Genomic DNA, 23,116 nt, shown 5'->3' with positions numbered 1-23,116 from the left:
CCACATCTACCACCACTAAACCATGTCCCCAAGTGCCACATCTACACATCTTTTCAACATTTCCAGGGATGGTGACACAACTGCCTCTCTGGGCAGCCTGTTCCAGGGCTTGCTAACCCTTTATCTGAAGTATTCTTCCCTAGTATCCAAACTAAACTCACAATGGGCACACAGGTGAGGAAAACCATGGCATTTTAGTTCTCAGGGCAGGAGGTGTTGTGGCTAAGCCTGTGCAGGTGGGAGCAGCGCTGAGCAGGCTCCCTGCACTGCCGGTGTGCAGGAGCAGCAGCCGGGCTGCTGAGGACAGCAAGCAGAGCTTCGTGCTAGGGCACTCCAGTTAATGAACTGGAAACATTATTAACTAAGCCAATACCGGCCTAATGGGAAATCTGTCTCCACATATGTTGTATGATTTTTTTTTATTATTGAATCAACTAGGAATTGTTTAATAAACAAAGCCAACAGGAAACATTCAAATAAATGAGTGAAGAGACATACACTTGTTTGCTGATTAATTTTGTGCATGCTCAAATCTCTCAGGTTTTCTGTTCTGCAAAGGGCTTTCGGCTTCTTATTGGGTGACTTCTTCAGCTTCTGCAGGAGGAACTTCTATGGCCAGCTGGGCACTAGAAGAGTGTGCCTACATCTGCCACGTTCATATTCATGCTTCCCTTGTGACCAACTGCATTACAGAAGCTGTTTGTTGGAGCCACTTGGATCTCACTAATAATGACCACAACATCATTTGGGCACGTATTTTGTGTTTAGAATTACTGAAGGTTTTTTTTCTGCACTGGAGTAGTTTCCTGACCCAGCTGTGACTATTTTATAGTCACAGCTGGGTCAGGAAAAATTAAAACTGAAGGTATGAGGCATGCTTGCCATCTCCTCTGAGGACTCTGGCATAAGAAAAAACCTGAATTTTTAAATTTTGATGTGCACTTATCTATCCATTTCTATGTTTTAGTCAAAATATGGTCAGTATACTTGAATTTTATACTTCCTCTAAGAAACATGGTTCCCATTCTTGCCCTTTATTGGGCAGTGATCCTTTTTTTTGTTCTATGCACTGAACATGTGAAGTGCCATGAAACCACAGGCGATGGCCCGGCTGTTTGTCTGCTATGTACTCCTCATGGTTGCCTGTTTTGTTAAAATCTGCCAACTTGGTTTGAATACAAAGGGATTTTGGTTTTAGAAAGAGGCTTTTACAAACCGAGACACCAGAATTAATTTCTAGAAACAACCAATGAGTTTCTGTTACTTTAGTATATCACACTGCATTTTTGCCTTTGCTTCCTTTGGAAATGGAAAATGAATGGTTCTTAGATACCATCTTAAATAAACAAAGCAATGTAAAAAGTGTTATTATGGGAATACAACCACCAAAATTCTGTAAAGAAGTTATATGCTGTGACCGCACTTGCTTTTGCTATGCTGTATCATTTTTTGAGACTTCAGCAATGTGAAACATGTTCATCTTTATTCCATGTAAAATTCAGATGCAATGCGATAGATTTAAAAAAAAAAAAAATCAATTTTATTTAGCTTTTATATATACTTCTGTTCAGAGGAAGAGTTCCTAATGTTAAAACAAGTCACAAGTGATATGTTTAGATCGGTAGCTGGCATAAACCTTAACTAAATTGTATTGAGTAATGCTCACAGGCTGCAAATACCATACAGTGACTAAAAGGAACTAAAACATCAAACACTTCAATTATAATGAATTTCTTATAAACCAGGATTTATCTAAATACATAAACATCTCTTTCAATCTAAGATATTAAATATGAGAAATTATTTTTAGACTCTTTTATAAAGCATTTTAGTTGACAAATAACAATAAACTTACAAATCAAATACCAAGTCTGATTCTTCAAGCCTGATGGACAAGTCAAATCTGGCCTTTACAGGAGTTCCTTCCCAGCTGCACTTTCAGGATAATTTCTGAAAATTATTCATAACTCTATTTTAATTTCCAATCAATTTTTTTTTTCACTATAAACACAAAACTAGTATAAAAATCAAGCATATCACTTTGCTTTTCCTCTGAATTTGACACCAAAGCTTTTGCTGAAAAATAAAACTTGAAATCCCTGAAAGCAGATAGTGTTGATTGCACAAACCCAGATAGAAATGAGCACTGAGGAAATAAAACTTCTAAATACACTAAAGCTAAATGAGCTCATTTTTCCAAAGGAAAACCAAACAGCTTGTAAGAAGGAAGTAATTAGTAAACAAAAGAAACCACAAAAGCAATAAAAAACATCATAAACCTATTAACTTCACACAGAATAAAATGATAGGGAATAATTTCCACTCCAAAGTAAAAATAATTTGCCAAAATATTAACAGCAACAAATAAAAGGCAGCCTTGCAGTAAAGCCACAAAGCACACTTTGGGTGAACACACACACACACACTTCAGTGCCCTGGATGCTCTTTTTCAACTGTAATTTTTTTGATAATTTGGTGAAGTGCAGCTGGCCATGGTACTATGGTGCCAGTCCCACTGCTCCACCTTTGCTCCCACCACCAGAAGCAACAAACAATTTTCAAACACACAAAGCAAACCAGCCACCTGCTATCCTGCTGCCCACATAGAACTGCTCAGTTTGAGGGGAGGAAGCTGAGGTGTTTACTGGATTTGGATTCTTTCCACACGGTTAATTCCATATGGATTTTTTCCTGGGGGAAGAGGGATTCTTAATGGACACTGGTGCCTGATCTTCCAGACAGTCTCGAGACATCCCCACATGCATGGTCTTGTTCTGGGTACATGTTCATGAAAGGACTACAAGCATTTTGTCTTCAACATTTTAGATTAAAGCTCCAAGCTGAGGCCATGAGGGAAGAGTTGCTTTGCAGGCCTCTCACTCTGTTTCCTAGCAGAGATCACTAAGCCAAGGCTTGGGCACTAGGACTTGTCCTCAGCACAAAGGTGACAGCTACTGACACATCAAACACATTCTCAGTAATCTCAGTATTCCTTAGGTGGGACCTTTAGGGTTTCCCAATGCATTCTCTTCTGTCCCTGCACTGAGTGAGAGCTGCCCTGATATCTTACCTATCATGGAAATTTCCCCATTTCTCACAAAACCCAAAGAAATGACAAGCCAGCACCACATATTGAGCTTATTTACAACTTTGGGGCAAACACAGCTGATGTCATGCAAAAAAATGGATGGATATTACCTCAATGAATGTTGAGATCGCTTGGTTATTTTTCTTGAGACATTTCCCTAGTCCGCCTTTTGAATCTATCATCTCTGGTATCACAAACCTGTCCTGGAAGGTTAAGCTTTCACCCCAGCCAAGACAAGTCAGGCAACTGAGAGGGGGAAGGAAGAAGAACATTGACCGTTTTAGAGATAAGTCTATCTCCTATATATTGTGGCCAGCCAAGAAGAGTGATCTGGACCTGGCTACTGGCTCCTGGGATTGTAAGAAGGACAAAACATGTAACATGCATACCTGTGTACTCAGAGATGCACCTTGTGTTATTGCTAAAAATGATCATCTGTAATTTCCAAGTGTTAGTCTTTATTTGTTCCTCCTTTTAGTATTTAAGATCTTAGGTCTAACTTTGCATTTGGACTAACAAACATTTGTATTTGTTTTTTTATTGGACATATTACCTCAACAATTGCTTATTATAACCTTGAATTCCTGAGATACTTCAGGTTTCCCTGTCACAATCTTTAGTAAGATAAAACAACTGCTTGTTACGCATTCATCTTCTGCCATACAATTAAAGCACAATAGTCACGAGTCAAATTGTAGCTACCACTGTGTTTGATAGACTGAGCATTTTTTCTTCTCATTTATACTATGTGGAAGAGGTCTGAGACACTCAATGCACACTCACTGATCAATGTACAACTTTTAAACCTTGCATCAAGCCTATCAGTCTTCTATTTCCAGTTTCATATTAACACCATGAAGGCAGACAAACCAGACACCCCCACAGGATCTGGTGGACTCAAGCACCAGGAACCAGCACCTCAGCAGATCCCTGTAACAGGGTGTGAATTTTCCCTGTGGTTTAGGATAACTTGGTTTAAAATGTGTTGTGCAAGTGATTTTGCCTTGTGGACCCCTGCTCTTGCTGGAGAAGGAGAGCTGCTGTGTTAGTGGCTGAGATGATGTCCACTCCTTCAATAGGAGATGATACTGCTGTGATGTTCCTGCCTGGGGCTGTTGTTGTCTTGTGCATCCTGTATCCAACAGTGCAGGGCCAGACTCCACAGGGCAGCAAACAACACTATTCCCCAGAACAAGAGTGCTTCTGTATGGAGGTCAAAAGCAATACCAGTTCTGTAAACCAAACTGATTGCATTGGAACGATTATAAAACTACTGCATTAGAGTCTGAGTTAATTAAACTTTAACTACAGCTAAAAAAAACTGAGTATTTTTGATTTAGTTATTATGTAAACAGGACAGATGAACTCCCCTAAAGAAAAACCACTTAAGCAAAAGAAAAATGGACTACTTTAAAAAGGACTTTTCCCAGTTTGCTTCCACAGTTCTTTGACTTCTTTGATGCTTTCTTTTTTCACACACTTCCAGAAACCTTGAATGCCTTGCTGCTGTGGTACCTGTCAATAAAGTTAAAGTGTGTTTAGCATTCACACGAAAAAGACTGCTGTTCACAGACTGTGTAAATACAATATATGATGTTGTGCTGCTCCTTACATAGTTCACATGTGTAACAACAAGCTCTTAGTGGCAGCTCTCCTCCCAGATTCATATGCAGTAAGGATTATGCAGTTTAAAATATGTATTTTTTTCTATTCATTAACTCCACCTGTGTTTCTACAAGCATTTACAAGAGAGCTGTAGCAATCATCTGCAGTATTTACAAACAATTATGTCAGCTCATTACCCTCAAACCTCGATGAATTCGGTTCCTCAGGACTCCAAGAAACTCGCTGTGGCTGAGGCAGTCATCTCCATCTAGATCAAAAATCTTGAAGATGGTATCCAAAACATTATCTGATAGATCCTGTCCTGTTGCCACCTTCACTGCTCTCTTGAACTCAGCTAATAAAGACATAATATTACATCACAGGTGACTGAACTTGCAAAGAAAATGGAAAACTTATAAATAGCAGGATCCTGTCCAATTTACAATGGCTCATGGGTATCCTACCTGGAAAATTTGGGATGTATAAACTAGTAAACTAATAGGAGGCCTCAGTTCATGCATTCTTGAGCTTGTTTCTTCTTTTTAACAGTATCTTTATTAATTTTATTATAAGCTTTAGCAATGCACTACTTCTCAAGCAACAGTACAAGTGATAATTTTTGCTAGAAATAGATGAACACTTACATACTTTTGGCTGTTACCTGTTCACAGGAATGGTAATGTTCATAGGAATGGTTTGCCTTACTATCCTCTCATAAAAAACCTTATCATTTTATCTCAAGCCAGTTTCATGACAATTCATTCTACAAGAAAACTCTTCTCAGAGAACAATAGGTTATAATATGCTCCACCTCAACTAACAATCTTGTCTTCTGAAGCAACTCTTCAGAAACATAGAACATCAAATGGTCAATGCACTGCTTACAGCACATGGCTTTAGATATCTGTAGTTCTGGTTTTGAGAGAAGTTGGCTACCCATTCTAAAATGATGTTGAAGAGTTACTGAGGATTTGTGGCAGAAAAAGCTGCCATACCTCTCTGGAAATGTACTTTCATCTTCAGCTCTTTTTTATTCTCTTTACACCACCATGTGCAGTATAGAAACATCCACTATCCCCACTTTTGGTCTTGTGGTGCACAGAATTTGCATGAGGAAGTGTGTGAGACTGCCACAAAACAGCAGCTCGTGAGAGTGAAAGGATTACTGTTTATTATAGCAAGCACAATTGCAACATATGGATTGGATACATTTTTGAACGCATCATGGAAGTGTGAATTTCAAATAGGAACTGGAGGTTATTTAAGTAGAGCAGTATTGGAGATTATTGCAGTAAGTTGTCCAATTAAGTAATAAATGCAATATTAATGTGGTTTTGCTTTCATAAACAAATGTTGTTTAAAAATAGTGTTATCAATATTAGTTCTGAAGCTTACTAGAGGGAAGAGCATTCCTGACATAGATCTCATCTTTGTCTCTTTCAACAATTCCTGTACAAATGTAGTTGATTACTTCACAGTTGGTTTAAATAGAATTAAGTTAAAAATCCTTCTGTAAAAGCATATACCACAACTTGAAAAAGACATAAAACATGGGATGTTTATAGTAGTCTTAATTTTGCCTTTGAAAAGATGTTAACTGTTTCATCTCTTGAAGCTGAATTTAAATACAGACATGGCACTGTAGTTTCTTTGAACACAACATGAATAAATGAAGATCTTCTACAAGAGTGGGGCATAAAAACCTTCAAACAGAGAAGAGACACCTTATCAGAGAGAAAAGATAAGTTGCAAACTTAGAAGAAAATGAAGTCTAGAATAAAATGAAGGACTAAAAGACTGTCTTATTTTTAAGTAAATGGTCATATGTATGTGAATACACACACATGCAAACATCAAGATGAAGAACTCAGCCAGATTCAGGAGAGAATTAGACATATAGGCATGAAACATCTGTGAGTTACCTTAGCAGCTGACTGTTTTTGATTACAGTGGGGTTCAGAGCATAAACAGAGTAGTAATGAAAGTCACAAGCTGTAAATCCCCCAGTTTTCTTTGGTTCAAATCCCATCCAAACATTTATCTGTCAAGATTATGTGTTTCTCTTTCTGTCTTCTCACATCTCTCATCTTTCTTCACATGAGCTCATCAAATATTAATTTCAATGAATGTTAATACCTCCTCACATTTCCTTAGGAACTTTTTATGTTGCTAATTTGAAATAATTTAAGAGATTTGTCCTTCAAGAGTAACAACTAAGTAAGTAACAACCACAGGATTAAAACAAAAAAACATTTGTATGTCCATAAAGCTTTTGATGCATTGCTCCTGTTTCTTCTATATGGGAAGGAAGCAACTCCCCTCCTCAGAATCTTTATTTTAAACCCCACTTTATGACATTGTTTCTTTTAGATAGACATAATTGCATAACACATCCTCCTCAGCACAGTGAGGACATGGAGTGAGTCCAGAGGAGGGCTACAAAAATGATGTGATAATTTTTGTGATGGAGCACCTCTTCAGTGAAGAAAGGCCAAGAGAGTTGGGGTTGTTCAGCCTTGAGAAGAGATACCTCAGTGCAGACTTTATTGTGGATTTTCACTATATCAAGGGAGTTTATAAGAAAGAGAGTTTTTATTACCAAGGCCTGTAGTGACAGGACAAGCAAAAAGCTTTCAAACTGAAAAATAGTGTATTTAGACTGGACATAAGGAAGAAACTGTACAAAGCTGTGTCTGTCCCGTCATTAAAGTGTTCAAGGTCAGGCTGGGTGGGGATTGGAGCAACCTGATCCAGTAACAGATCTCCCTGCCCATGGCAGAGGGTTTGGAAAAATGACCTTTAAAGGTCTCTTCCAACCCAAACCATTTTATGATTATGCTTTAGTCTGCTGTGATTAATCCACATATTACAGCACATTAGAACTTTTAAATGAAAACATTTTGGAAAGTTTATATTATTATTTTTTCAAGAAATGGAACTAAGTCTAAATACAGAGCAGTATAATATTTTTAGACTTCACTGTGGTACTTTGGGGTAACTCATTTACATTAATTTAATAATTAAAATTAATTTTATTTTCCTTTAAAGAAAACCATACGAAAGGTGTACAGGACTTACCCCGTTTAACAGGACGATTGGCAACAGTAAACATCTGCATGGCAATAGAAAAGTCTTCCAGATTATTTGTGAACTTGCAAAAAGTCTTGAATTCTTCCAAACTGATGTTCTAGAGTGTCACAGAATTCAGATGATATATAATGAATATACATTCAAATCCCAGTTATTCTATGTCATTAAATCTGGTGGGATTTAGTGTTTAGATATGACTGCCTACTCATGGTTGATATTTGTATTTCTCAGCTGGCCAATTATCATTGTTCTTACTTGTATAAAATTCAAGGGCTGCAGTCATTAATTCAGCAGCTCATAGATAACCACATTCAAATGAAAACCTGTGCATGCAAAGAAGGAAGCAAAACAAAGCATACTTTGGGTACCAACCTCTCCTGCTTCAATTCTGTCTTTCACATTCTGCCAGTAAATTTCATTGTTTTCCTCATCAGTGAAGTACAGCAACCACGCCGCAAAGTCTTCTTTACTCATGACGTTCAAACCCTTTGAAAACTTTATGAATTCCATTTCCTGGACTTCGGTTTGCAGATTTTCCATGAATCTAAGTGCAAACAGATTATTACCCACCACTTGACACTTCCATCCTGTATCACCACTACTACCTTAGCTACTAAGTGCAGCAGACACCGGCTCTTAGCCACAGACACTTGGGGCATTGTTGTTTAAAATACCCCACTGGTTTCATTCTCCCGGTGCTCGCGGATGTTTCCAGGGCTGCAGTTCCATAAGGACACCGGCAGGGCGCGCTCTCGGCCTGCACAGGCGGCTGCTGCCAGCACAACTTGGGGACGCATTGGACATCTCCGTTTTACTTTGCAGATAAAGGAGGTAAAAGAATCGGTAAGGCAGCAGCAAAATGAATGAATGAAAAAGGACATGGTAACTGAAGGCCTGACACATGATTTATGAGGTTTCATATTAATAAGAGAGGAATGACAAGATTGCAAAGTGCCTAAAAAGATGAGGCCATAATAACCAGAAAGGTGAAAGAGGAAACGAAATCGCTGCTGTAAGAGAAGATGACTGAATAGTATTAAAGATTATTACTACATACAGGGGTTTGGTGAATCAGTTCTGTGCTCACTAGAGGACAGATTAGAGAGGATTACAACTGACTTGTATGGAGTTCAGAAGAGCACAGAAAATGTTGCAGGGGTTTGGGAAGGTAAGAAGAGAGCTGCCTGAAGAATCAACATCAAGGTTTTTAGGAGAATCCCTTTCTTTTGGGAAAGAAAGAAAAAAGTACTACAAGAAGCAAGTAATAACCTGCTGATACAGAGCTGTAATTGGGAGTTGTAGCTTCAAGTTTCCCCATTTTTGTCTAGATGGCTAGTATTAATTTTGAAAAAGTTAACACAGACAATAGGGTATGATACATCTGATATTTTCCACTTCAGAAATGGGCAAGTCCAAAAACAAGTGGTGACTTTTAAATAAAGGCTAAAAACAGTGGTGCTTGCCAGATTTCCCTCCACATTTCTGAAGAATGCTGCTTTATTGAGTTGCAGAAATTACTGACAGGAGGGAATGAAATACCCCTGTATTAGGACAAAGCAATTAAGTGGAGAAGAGGACAGCTAAGGGTCTGTGTAGCCAACATCAGGAGAGGCTCATCTGCTCATCAATGTTTGCCTGGCCTCACTGGGTTTGAATTCTTTCCCTTGAAACTACAGTATTTGAGTCCACACAGCTATCTTTAGCTCTTTAATGAGATCACTTGGACAATTAGTAGCTTGAAGCTCTGTGAAGTCTATAAGGGGTTAGCTGAAGACTGCTGTTGCAGCATAAGCTCTCTTGTATTTTTCGCTCTAACAGGTAGAGCTGCACATGCAAATAAAGGGCCAACAAATGTTTCACAGCTCAGGACATTCAAGTAAATGGAAAGCCTGATCGTGGAGGTGAATTTAAGTTTCAGGCTCAAGCTGAATAAGGGTAATACTGAGGTGGGGTTCAAAATGCTGTCACATTTTTTATGGGCCTTTTTCTGGTCTAGTAAAGAGAATTCTACAGTATAGCCAAACACTAAGGTGTTGCTCCACAGTCCACCTTAAGACCTGACACACTTTCAAGTCCCCTGGCTCTCTCTCTCAGCCCAGGTAGTGCAACCAGTGTGACTGGGCAGCTCCTCGTCTTGCAGAGTGGCAAGAGCTGCCCTGCAGCTTGGAAACCACTCTTGTGTTTTCAGGCCCAGCTGCTGTCTTTGTAACTCACAAAGAGACTGCTGCCTCTGGCCAGCACCACAGCCAGCATGTGCCAGGGAGACTGGCTCCATGAGCTGTCATGAGGCACAAGCAGCCCTGCTGCACCCAGAGCCCCCAAGAGTCCCCCCAGATCTTGGGAAGGGAGATCGAGGTGCAGAGGGAGAGAACAGCATGGACCTGGCATGCAGACCAGGCATGGAGTCAGCCCAGCACAGACTGGATAGGGCCACTCAGCTGCATTTTGAGAGTTCCCAACACAGGCAAGGAGGAGATGGTATCTGGCATGTGTGGATTGTAGTTGGCTGGAAGGCACAGCCAAGACCGTACAGAACAATTTCTTTGACTGTAGTTTCTAAGTCATGTAACGTCTGGCCTGGAGGAGGAGAAGTTGCTGAAAATGGGATCTCTTACAGAAATAAGCCTAAAACTTGGGTGCAGGGAAACAGACAATGTGTTTTATTTTCCTGGATTTTTATCTATGAAGGGTGGACATATTTTTCAACAGACTTAAGGTCTTGAGACTTGAGCTATTTACCTTGGGGACCAAGCTCTCAGTCATTTATTTTACTGGTTGCTAGCCACAGGCAACATAGATTCTTCCACCTTTTCTGAATATTGCATTTCCTTAAGCAGACAAGCCTTGGTGACCTGCCCTCTAGCCACACCCAATAAAGGCAGGAAAGCTGAAAGAGCAAGCATTCCTCCATGATGAGGAAGGAGCCCACCAAGCTGCACACATCATTCTGCTGAAAGGGGAAGCAAAGCCAGAGCAGACAGTGAAGGGTTTGGCTGTGGCATTTTTAGTGTGCTCTTGCTTATGCCCCCTCTTCTAACTGAAGTTCATTTCAACTTGCAGGCTTGCTCCTGGCAAGCCAAAGTGGGAAGATTTTCGGCCATATCAAATCCTACTTGGAGAAGCAGATGAAATGTGCAATTTAAAATTTATGTGATAGTTTCCCATATTACAAAAATTAAAATACTATGAGTCATCGCATCGGCATTCTAGGTCACTCTTATTCCCAGATGTGAGAGTTAAAAATCCTAATGAGGTTTTTTTTAAGTGAAAGTTATTAAAAGTTATTAAAAATAACTTTCTAGTTAGGAAGTAAAACTTGATACATAAATGTCAAGACACCACTAGGGATACTTGCTTCTGTATCTTCTGGATCACCAATGAGTTTCAGCTGTGAAGTCCTCAAAATGTATCCAGGTATTAGGGAAAACAAGCACAGGAATGAAATTCCTGCTCTCCCAAAGTCAGTGGCATCTTTGTAGGGAGTCAGAGTTCAAATACAGAATTCTGTAGATACGCTCTACAATTAAAAAATTATTACACTGGGAATACTCTTTTGCTATAGTAGGTTGTAAATACAAGAAAGCTCTGAGTTTCCAAGTAACAAAAAGAAGAGGTATACCATAAATTTTTAAGATGGGGGAAAGGCTAGGAACAGAGAGCACTTTCTTTAAGACAGCCCACTTTATCCACACTCTCTAAAACACCCACATTGAAGGCCAATGGCCAAATTAGTTATCGTGTTACAACAGCATCCAGAAACCTTATCAGGATTTATCCCTCATTTTGTAATGGGCTCTACTACAGAAAGAGGGAGTCTCCCAAGGCTTTTGGCAACTCAGCTTTAATAGTGTTAATCCACCACAAATAGAAGGGAAAATGTAATAATGGAGGGGAGACCTCAGGAATGCAGCTATTCCCCCTCTAAGTGGAGAAGTGTATTGTAAAAGAATAAAGAATTGTATTCTTTATGGCACACAAAGAAGTAGATTGAAACACTAAAGGAAATGTTAGGCAAAGTGTTTTTCCCACCTCTTGACCTGAACTGTCTGTGCAGAGCTTTAACACTCTTAATACAGAACTGACCAGTTCCTGTCGCTCTGATTTACAGGAAGGGAATCTAACAACAACGATAGTGGTGGACATACCACCCCAGCATTTGTACTATGCTCTGGCTTTTGGACACCAAAGTCCTTCTGAAGAATTGGTAACCCTCTCTGCACCAGAAGACTGTGGCAAACCAGCTGCAGTTTGCCTTTTTGCAAGCTGACTTTTAAACCAGAATATAGAAAATCTAATAAAGGATTGACCATTGACCTTTAGAGAACATTTAGATCTATGCTTGTAAACTCAGGTTTGCAAGTGTTAGACACTTAATCAATCTCACCATTTTCAGAACTGCAAGCAAAGCCCTCTTTGATTTACTGTCCTTAGCATTTCCAAACCAAACAACTCACTTTCATTTTTAAGTGTTTTGTAGAGACTAACTAAGCTACTCTTTTGCTAAGCTCACAGGAAAGGAAGAAAAATCTTGTCCTCAAGCTCTTTAGTAAGCATTTGGGAAATATTCAGATTGAGTTATGACAGGAATATCATGAAACCAGATTTTGTTGCTGTTCTCCCCTTCCTCACTGCTTGATCTTGGCAGTACCTGATGTAATCTCTATGTATTATGGCTCTCTCTATATGTACACACATAGATAAAAGTGTAGGAACAGAGACAAGTAAGGAGGCAATCATACTCTATTTCTGCAAAGCAATTCCAAATCCCCAGATGAAAATCACTGAAAATGTACAAGCTGTCATCACAGCAGAAGCACGGCATGCTGGCTGATGATGATACCTGAAAGATCCTCCATCCATGCACTGGCACACACACACCACAGCCCCCCAGAAATGTCAGCACTAGCAGTGGGGTCCAGCCTGGATCATTCTGGCTTCTTAAATGAAAGGTTCCAAAGAAAATCTATCAAGGAATTCAAAATACTGAAGGAAAGAAACAGGATAGGTAGGGAAAAAGGCATGATCTGTGTATGGTTATACAATTTGTCACCTTCATTCTAATAAAGAAATTAAAAAAGAACCATAATTAAAGAATATTTCTGGTACATTATTCTATTAACAGATGAAAACAGATGTTTGGAAGCAAGAAATCAGGTAAGAAAGTGACATAAACTGGACTGAAATGTTTATTTTCCTCATACAATTAAAAGATGCCCATTGTTTAACCACACTGGGAAATATTTTTTTGTAAGACACGCCAGAAAAAAATACAACAGAGAGTTTTTTGAATATCCATTCCATACTCTTTGCACTTTCTTTTTCCTTCAAGGAGACTGTGAGAGATTTAAGCTTGCTCGGGGACAGATTACAGAAAAAAATCGCAGCAGTCGTAAACTGTTTAGGGAGTGAAATACTGTCTCCTCTTTTATTTGGGATTAGACATACTTAAACAAGATCAGTAAGGGACTTTGTTCAGGGAAAAAAAAACAACCCAGTGTCTGTCAGTAAGATATATTTCCTTAATATTAATAGAAAACTAAATAGTTTTCTACTCAGAATAAAAGAAAGTATGTTTGATATAGTTGGAAATTAAAGCACAAGTTAAACGTTTTTTTAGAAGGAAAAGACCAAAAAATATTTGTGTATTAAAAACCAGGAGAAATCCATACAAAACAATAAAACGGCCTTGAATTCAGGGGACATTCTCTAAGACAGGACCTGGTATTAGAAGATGATATAATTGTTGAGGTGTAAAACTGAGTGGTGTCATCTGAAACAGAAACTTGGTCAGATCTTCTGAGAAGAAAGAATGCTTCCTGTAGTAAATCTACCCTTTTTGTTACATGATTTTAGGCTTACTGCATATTCTTCTATATTTTCTTAAAATGTTACAGAGTACTATTCCAGATATATTTGAATGAGGCTACAACTTTATTTGTGATACACCTAAACATACTCGAGAAATTTATATTTTCTAACATTTGCCAGGGAAACAATTACTTTTGAAATTGTAAATTCTTACTAATAATTACTATAATGTCCTATGTTAAAGACAATACAACTAAAAAGAACTCATCTCATTCTGGAGCTGAACTCATGTTCCCTGGGTCCTACCTTAAGAAGCCTGAAGATCTCTGAAAGTACCTTTACATTTGATGAAAACACTGCCTGAAGACTGTCCGTGTGTGTATCAAAACCTGTGATTTCCCAAGAGGCACCAGCTGGGGACAGATGCCTGACCATTTTCCCTCCCTATTCTCAATGTGCCTCCTGTACTCAGGGCAGTAGGAAAAGAAGCACAAGAACTGGTTTATATCAGCCTCACATTGCCCCAAGAGATGTTTCCATTTTCTTTGTGCTATTTGAATGCAAAGAAGGGAGAACAGGGCAAATTAATTGCCCTGGTATATGAACTGTGGCTGTCTGACATTTTTAAAATGTTTGGACTGTGGGCTAAAAGGCTTGGACAATGCTGGTAAACATGTAGATACAGATGGTTGCACACTTACAAAAGGATTTTTTAATGCCAGACAAACTGAAAATAGGGAGCACGAGGAAAATATAAGTCAGTAATGAGATGAGAACAGTGGTCCCAGCTTTCAGAACTCCCATGTAAGTACAGTGAAATTTCAGAATGAAAGCATTCTTGGTTTTTTGGGGGGAATTATTTTTAGTTGTTGTTGTTGTTTTTGTTTTTATTTTCTTTTCTTTGGTGGTTTGAGTTGTTTCTTTTTTAGTTTTATGGACTCCGCTGCACACCACTATCTGTTTACTTAACTAATGTGACAAGTTCTAGTGTGTCCTAATCAAACATAATCACCTCTGCTTTCTACTAGGTACTACACTGATCAATGGAAAAGCTTTCTAGGCAAGAACTTGGAAAATGATAAAAGCATTTGCCATCATTATTTTCTGCTTTTGACAATGATCTATGTCTGTACAGCTCATCAGTCATCTCTTGTAAAAACACTGTGACACTTTGATCAAACAGCCAACAATAGCTTCCCGCAGAAGGTAAAGTGTTATGAGAGGCCATCAGATAGAAATCACATTTTCTCTGAACAATAGGAACACAGAAATGATGTGCTTGATTTACTTGCAAATAAAATCATGTGAAAGGTGATATCCTTGCAGAGGTTAAAAAGACAGCGATCCTTTTATTCACCTTTCTGCGTGTTAAACAAACTCCACTGTCACGTTGCAGCTGAGATGGAGTGTCTACGCAGTGATAAAGAGGCACATTCCAGCCCCACGAAACATAACTGCCACTGTTGAAAAATTACCTGCATTAAACCTTACACTTATCCCACAAATTTTAAGAGCAAGATGTGGGAGTTTGATTTTGATTACAGGCCTCTATCTGTGTGGCAGGCAAAGGTCTTTAACCTATGCGTTCCGAATGTACAAGGTACATAGTTTCATCAATGTCATGCCTCATTGGGTCAATGTAGGATTTTATCTAAACCTGAGGCTTTTCAGTTTACACTGTATATGCAAACACAACCTTTTACTGGTGCTCTCTGCCTTTTGTTTCATTGAGAGGATCTATGTATTTATAGAAAAGGGAGCTGGAGACATCTTAAACTTATTTTACTCACTTAGATTCCTATTGAGCTGAGGTCTTCAAAAGCGAAAGGTTGTTTATTTGAAGACTGGTATGTACCAGAGCCACTGGAGCCAAACACTTTTTAGTCTACTGATTGCAAAAACATTAATTTTTAAGAGGGCTGTCACACATTCTCCACTTCTGAATACAAACTGAAGCAAAACACATTATCCTACTTTATTTTTGCAGTCTGAAAATGACTGATTATTTTTGTAGAAAAGGTAATACTGATGTAGGTAATCTTCTCTTGATGCCATGCTACAATATGTGTGTCAAGATTCAAACTGGTATCTGCATAGTCTCATTGCAAAAGTAGTTCAAAGGGTAGAGGAAAAGGTACTGGGAAAATTTCAATAGGGGCTGGAATCTGAAGCAAGTGGAGAAGTTGCCTGTAGCTTACCATGACAGCTGTAATGGGAAAGGAGGTATTTCACCTCAGGTAATATTTTTTAATTGATTAGAAGTCACTTTTTTTGTGATTTAGTCACAAAAAATACTCATGATTCACATTGTTTTAAGGAATGCCACCACATAGCTTACAAGAACAGAAATCTCAACCTTCCCAGCCCACTGCTGCTAGGAGTTATCATGGTGCTCAGCTCCTGCAGACAGCAGACTCCAGGAGCTAAATAGGGAATTCAATCATGCAACGTCATGAATAATCTCCACTTCATTGCTTGATTTTCTTAATCAGCTCAGTGTGATGTCAGATAAATGCCAGAGTTGGGGTAAAGCACAGGGGGTAGGAACAAGACTGGCTCCTGTTAGGTTTGCCTATCTGGAAAGAATACCTGAAAAACTCGGAAAAGCGAAGTTTTTCCTTTCCTTGTTTTCCAAAGAAATGTACCAGCAACACGGTATTAACACCACAGCTGTCCAGTTCTGTTTCCTATAAAACAAAAAACCTATATGATTGTTATGCATTGCATGATCATTAATATTCACCATGAATCTAAAAATATTTATTTGAACTAGAATTACCCAAGAGATACTTGAAATTTAATTACGGTTCCCAAAGCTATCACATAGGATCTCAGAGCTGAACAACTCTTTCATATTAACTGCTAACAGTGTATTATAAATTCTGCTTCTAAATACTCTCCATGAAAGATAAGAACGATTTCCAACCACCATCAGTGCATTTTGTTATAATATTTTATTCTATTTATTATTAAAGTGGAGAAGGTTGTGAGTTAAATCTTTAAGAACCTTTATTCTTAGGTGAATAGAAGGCTTACACAGAGTTAATATCTGTTAGGAAGTTTTTAGGTAGGTATTGCTAACATGCTACAGCCATTTAAAAACATTCATGACAGTCTAATAAATGAAGCTAGGAAAAAACCAAAACTGACAATGCTCTATTTTAATATGGTCTTACAAGGCTTCTTGGAAATTTTCAGGGACTTTTGTATAAATATTTTTAATACCTGAAGAAATTTCTGCAGAGAAGAGATACATACTATTTCAACTCAATCTTTAATGGGTCTAAACCCACACATAATGCTGGATTTCTGCTCTATTCTTCTTTCAGCACCAGCATACTGGCATTTCTTGGAACACAACAAAACACTAAGCAACATGAAGAGAGAATTTTTTTTAAAGTCTGTAGGGATTTCAGCAAACTATTCTTATGACATCTAAATAGCCTCTGTGTCTTTTATCTGGTTGAAGAGGTAAGATGAAAGACAAGAGTCTATTCATAAGATTTAATACTAATGGTTATTTAGCTTTCAGCATCATCAATAACAAGCCCCATTAGTCCCCCATGTTTCATGCTTACTGCATACATGACACAGTTATTTTATAGTTAAAGCAGTAACATTCCTCATTTCTACTAAAAGCTACAGTTCACCAAATGCCAGCGATATGAGTTATGTATGAGTGAACCTAGGAAAAAACACTTTTCAAGCCATATGCAAACTGTACTTACTGAACTTTTATAATTTAATTGCAGGCAAAGAATATTTAAATACCCACAAGATCCATCCTTCTGAAATTTAAACACTTCAGATTACTGTGAAGACTGATGCATAAACATTGGTATATGCTTTTTTGAAAGCCAAAAGTCAAACATTCATGTATGCTTATTTGAAATTCAAACCCAAACTATTTATATCAAAATGCAAAGTTTTCTAAAAAGAAACAAAGAAGAATCCACATATCCCTCACTGCAGCTAGATTGTAATCTGCTTTTTGTGGGTTTTGCTTACATGTTTAAAGGAGACTTGAAAAATGCAAGGAATAAATTTGCTAATGTAATTTTAAAAACTGAATTCATGATTACACAATTTAATGCTTCTAATTTAATTACTCCATATTATAATCAGTGAAAACAAACTGGAAAATGAGTTTTAAAATAACCTTTTCAAAAATAACTCTATTACAGCAGAAGCTTTTTTCTTCTATTAATGTTTCTCTAGTTACAAGCTAGAAGAAGGCATACAAACAATACCTGCCTCATCTTATCTAAGATGACAAAGCCCATCCCAGAATTTATAACAAATATGCACCTACTTGCTGGCTACCTTTTTTATCAGTTGAAATTCCACAGTGAAACTGGCATATGTCCAAATACTATGTTAGTGAGAGTTAAATATATTTTAAAACTACAAAACAGTACATTTCTTTAAAGCACAAAATGGAATAGGAGACCACAGAGACTACACCTTAAGGGTAAAATTTCAAAAAAATTGCTTTTCCTAGAGTTAATGCTATTAGATTAAAGTACATGTTAGTACATAATTCCTTTTTGTCCACAGAATCATTAGAAGCTTTTGCTGCTGATCTGTATAAATTAGTACCGACATGACAAATACTTGTTAGAAGATAATGAGAATTCTATTAATATTTCCAACACCTTGCCCTCGTGAGCTTGGGTAAAAGAATAGCTTACACTTGGAATGTCTCTCTTGGCAATCAGAATGAAATGGTAACTCAATCCCAGGCTGTAAAGCAGACCAGACTGGTAGACTTGAGCCACCATCTAAACTGAGTGAAAGTTTGTAATCTGGTGTATCTGGCTGCTTCAGGCCCTGGGACGGTGCACCATAGAACCCTTTTGATCTGTGCATTTTACAGAAAGCTGGGGCACAGAGTGGAAAAAGGATCCCAGTGGTCTGAGTTTCATCTTGATACAAGCACAGGATTAGGCAAAGACATGTATCACAACTGGGGAACTCAGACATGTTCCAAGGTCCATTGGTTCAGACAAAGAATCCCAAAGACCACACAATCTGATGCCACACATGTCTATGAACTAATGAACATGTGTGTACATATTACAAACATAGGCTAATTTTCCCAGAGTAATGTTAACGCCTCCTGCACTTTTCAAAAGTATCATGAACTGCTGAATTATGCAATTATTCCTTTTTAAGCAAGATCAGATAAAACAAGTTATTTCCTTATTACATTACACAGGCTGTTAACATAAGAGGCCTGATGCTGCAAACACTGAGTCATGGGCAAAGACCTACCTAATCCTGTAGCTCCCCACAGAGTTTTTGACATTTAGGACCTGATACTGCAGCAAGTACCGACAAGTGCCACTAAGAAACTTATCGCACAGTGAGATGGGATTTTCAGAATAATGTACCTAACTGATTTTCAAAACTCATCTGAAATGTTAATAGACTTACTGTCTCTAGATTCTTGCCACCTTTCCTTGCAGAATTTGCCTGAGGCATGACTGGAAAGCATTCATCATGATTAAAATCTGCAATTCGTTTCTTGTTCTCTTGCTTACTTCCTGAGAGATGGTATTTGCTGTGCAATGTCTTACTTAACTAGAAATTGTAAAACTAATAAGTATTTTGGATTGAGTATTTTTTTCAGTTAAGACAGAAGGAGAGTGAGTAGATGGAAGAACAGGCAGAGAAGTGAGGTTGGGTAAGGAGGATGGTACCTTAGTTTCTGTCTGCTAGTGATGTCCCAAATCTTTCCAAAGCTAAGACCAAATCTTTGCCAATTTTTTTGAGTCCACTTCTCTGAAATAGTGCTATTTCTATTACGTGGCTAAAACTAACCTGCAAGTAGATGCTGTAGGAGGTACTTTAAGCCCTAAATAGAAACAGCCTGAAGCTCATCTTGTGAGCAGGTAGACTGTGCCAAGCAGGGGGGGAATGGCACTGTTGCACTGCAAAGCCTGAGGCTGCCTGACCCATGTCCTGCTGGCAGCCTGGAAAAGCAGCTCCTACACATAGCTGGGGACAGCTCCTCACACGAACTCAGGCCCTGCCTCTCTCCTGTGGCATACTTTAAAAATATAACCTTGCACTAAAAGAAGAGATTCCATTATGAGGACCCCCCTTGGGAGGTGTGATGAGCTATGAACCCACTCTTTTGATCAAGACAGCCTTGGACTCGAAAGCTGAGCACATCCATCCTCAGCATGTGCAAACTCTCTTGGCACTGAAAACAGCCCCAGTGGCCTGTCACCAACTCCCCAGCTAGCCCCTGTTCAAATATGTTTCTTTCTCTCTCTTGAGGTTATGATGTCATCAGATCATAAGGAAAAATAAACTAATTTCCTTGTCCATGAGGTAAAAAATGACCCAGCATTTTTTTAATAGCCTCATATTTTGGTGTCAGGGAGTTAGGTTCTTTAGGGGGTTTACCTGTCTGGAGAGCTTTCTTCAAAGCACAACATCACACTGCTCCTTGGTGTAAAGTATCTAAAAGCTTTTCAGCAGAATTCAGTGTTAAATTGCTGACACAAAACATACATATTTATGTTGGAGAAGATAGGTCAAGAAAAAAAATGTGCATTCCATTTGAACTGAGAGGTTACAAGATTAATAACAGACTCTTTGGGGAGGGATATTAATTTTAGTCTTGGACTAGATTCTTGCAAAATTTGATGTGTTGCACCCCTGTTACAGAGTACTGCTGCACTAGAAGAGCACAGGTCCCAAACATCACCTTCCTTTGGTTTTAGGCAGTCTTCAGTTATACTGAGCTATGCAGACTTGGAAGCACTGGGTTGAAAACTTTAAACCAGTTCAAGATTCTAGGGAGCAGATGGGCAAGTTATGATGACCTGCATAGCTCCTGTGGTTGAGGACATGCTTCACAATTCTGCAGTGTCTTAAGGTCCAAGTGTAAAACCTTGTCTTGACCAGGTAAGCAGAGAGAAACGTGTGAATGACTAATGTAATTTACTTATTTTAGAATCACAGGAAAAAAAAAAAAAGAAAAAAAGAAAAAAAAAGTAGGATAAAACAACTTACACTCAAATAATAGGAAATTGTTCATGTGTGAATCTAAAAGTACACTCCATATAGTTAGACTCAATTTCTGTTCATAAGTTTTCTGTTTAAAAGAGATGAGTAGCTGTGTCCCCAACTACTAGTTAAACGTTAAAAAAAATCCCCAATCATACTTTTCACACTTTGTATGAAAATGTACTCACTAGGGAATCCAGAAGCATGTCTTTGATCATTTGGAAATGAGACAATACACACATTTCACAACACTGATTTCATTTCAAGAACAAATATGGAACACTGTATTTTTATTCCTTTTCTAACAGTAGCTAAAAGTAATTTGTAAGTTTATCCATTACATAAAACATATTAAATGAGAGGTATTGAAAGTACTTGATAACTCATTAATCTAAACTGAAGGGCCTGAGAGCAAAGTCCCTGGCCTAGACAACTGGTCTGTCCAGTAGGTATTTGCCACCATTAGCACTGTTTTCAGGACCAGGAACCTAAAGCACCTTACACTGATGAAGTATCTTTTTAAGGAACTCAGGGCAGTAACAGAAAAGCAACAGGTGTTGCTCACTGGGCAACACCTTTTCAAACCAAACCAGATTTCTAGTTCATGCACTTTCCTACTATCATCTAGATCACTTCCAGGCAGGGAGTTTGGCTCTCCTCCTCCATGAACCATGGTCACTAGTTCAGCTGGATGTTCCATACGAAGAACAGTTCTGCCAGGAAGCCAGATGGAACATTTCCTCTGGCCTATGGGGAGAGTGTTTGAGCTGAGGCAGTCACTGCCTCTGTTGACTTCTGCACCATTTTCTCCAGTCTGATTGGAAGGAACCAGGTTCCAGTGTTATAAGTCTGCCTGCAGCTCTCCTCACCATGGGCACCTCTGCTACAAGACTGCCAGACTGCCTGCTCTGCAAAATTCTGCACGGAACTTCCCAAAAAATGAAGCCAGTTAATGCTAGGCAGATTTTTTTTTTTCTTTTCTTCCACCTTCAATTATAATATTGTGGGAAAAAAAATACCCTCCATTGAAATATATGTATCTGGATAACCAATTCCACTGTAATCCCATTCAAGGGCCACTACTAAGTGGTTAAAATTTGAATTTTAGGCATATAAGTGTCTACAAAAAGGCAGAGATACAAGCACCCTGAGAGAAAAGCAAACTGATTTTCCTTTTCCTTATACAGAAACTCAATGAGCATTAAGTGGTATCAGCATAAAATAAATAAATGACTGGGATCTTTATCTATACACTGTACAGGGAAGACACCTGGATATACCTGCTGGATAAACAAAGCTGCAGACTACCATTTAAACTGTATTTTCCTAGGTTAGTGACATTTGCCATCTGGTGTCAGGGACTGGGTTTATTCTGAAAAAATAGCAAAGTCATATAGAAATTGAGTTGTGGAAATAAAGAACCATTCCAGAAACCAAAATTCTGTCACAGTATCTCGCCTTTCAAGAAACATAATCAACTTAAACCCCATATTTTTATGCTTCATCTGTTTTGCTTAAAGGTAATACTATGACTGCCATAATTATAAAAAATAAAGGGTAAAAACATATTCAACGACTACACTGTATAGTTAGACTCACTGTTTACAAAGATAATCAATTTCTTTGGTGAGAAACCAAGACAGGAAGGAAAATAAAAATTAAGAGAAATGTGATAATTTGGATTTTGCCAAGAAGAAATACAGAGACAAGAATAATTTCAAGTTAGCTGTATTCCCCAAAGCTATTTAATTCTTCTTTCATACTAGAATTCCATTTATAATCTTCTAAGAAACTGTATTAAATAACATTTTCTGGTTTCAATAACTTCCGATTTTTCTCAATGCAGAACTCTGAAGAGAAATTTTGAAGCAAGACAAAAACAAAACAGAGACATTCCAGCTCAGGTATTTAATTAGCTCACAATAAGCTTATGTGTTTATAACTAATCTGTCCAACTGTATCAAAGTTTCTCTGGAAATTTTATACTATAGCTGTGCATTCATGCAGAATAAAGATCCTTTTTCTTTCACTGTCATGGCATTTAAGTCTCAATTGAAATAGGTTTTGAGGAGCAGACAACCCTATTAATCCTAGCTATTTTAATCTGGTGACTGATGAAAAGATTCAAGAAAGGAGATGGTTGTTTGTCAATCAAACAATTTTTAACTGAACTTTCAATATAAACTGAGGAAGGAAAACCTTTGTGAATCAGAAGAAAGTTTATGCCTAATAAATTTTAAGGGTGCAATAGCCACTTCCACTTTTTCCTCAGGCATATGAAAAAGTAAAGAACATGAGCAACTCTTTGTAGAAACTGCTGATGCATGATTTACAAAGCAGAGCCCTGTATAAATTCCTTATTGAATGCTTCCAACGTGAGCAGCCGCTGCCCCATGCCCAGCGTAAACTGAAAGTTTACAGCTGAAAGCAAGTTGCTGATGTAAGCAGCATCTTTTAGTAATACATGGAGACAACCCAGCCATACTCTCCTCTTCTTTAAAATTA

General features: G+C 38.2%; 1 protein-coding gene across 1 annotated transcript in view; it reads right to left on the bottom strand.

Moving 5' to 3' along the window:
- Nucleotides 1-1,462: 1,462 nt before the first annotated feature.
- The window catches only part of MICU2 (mitochondrial calcium uptake 2), a 137,747-nt gene continuing 116,093 nt past the window's right edge, over nucleotides 1,463-23,116 (bottom strand). Inside the window, exons 8-12 of the mRNA XM_015636727.1 lie at nucleotides 16,181-16,278; nucleotides 8,156-8,327; nucleotides 7,772-7,880; nucleotides 4,891-5,048; nucleotides 1,463-4,603 (exon numbers count right to left, since the gene is read on the bottom strand). Of these exons, the coding sequence (XP_015492213.1) occupies nucleotides 4,499-4,603; nucleotides 4,891-5,048; nucleotides 7,772-7,880; nucleotides 8,156-8,327; nucleotides 16,181-16,278 (642 nt within the window). The 3' untranslated portion in view covers nucleotides 1,463-4,498. The remainder of the gene's footprint in view (nucleotides 4,604-4,890; nucleotides 5,049-7,771; nucleotides 7,881-8,155; nucleotides 8,328-16,180; nucleotides 16,279-23,116) is intronic.

This window comes from Parus major, chromosome 1 (genome assembly GCF_001522545.3).
Source record: "Parus major isolate Abel chromosome 1, Parus_major1.1, whole genome shotgun sequence".
NCBI lineage: Eukaryota > Metazoa > Chordata > Aves > Passeriformes > Paridae > Parus > Parus major.
The sequence above is the reverse complement of the archived record's forward strand: the minus strand, read 5'-3'. Positions and strand labels throughout refer to the sequence as shown.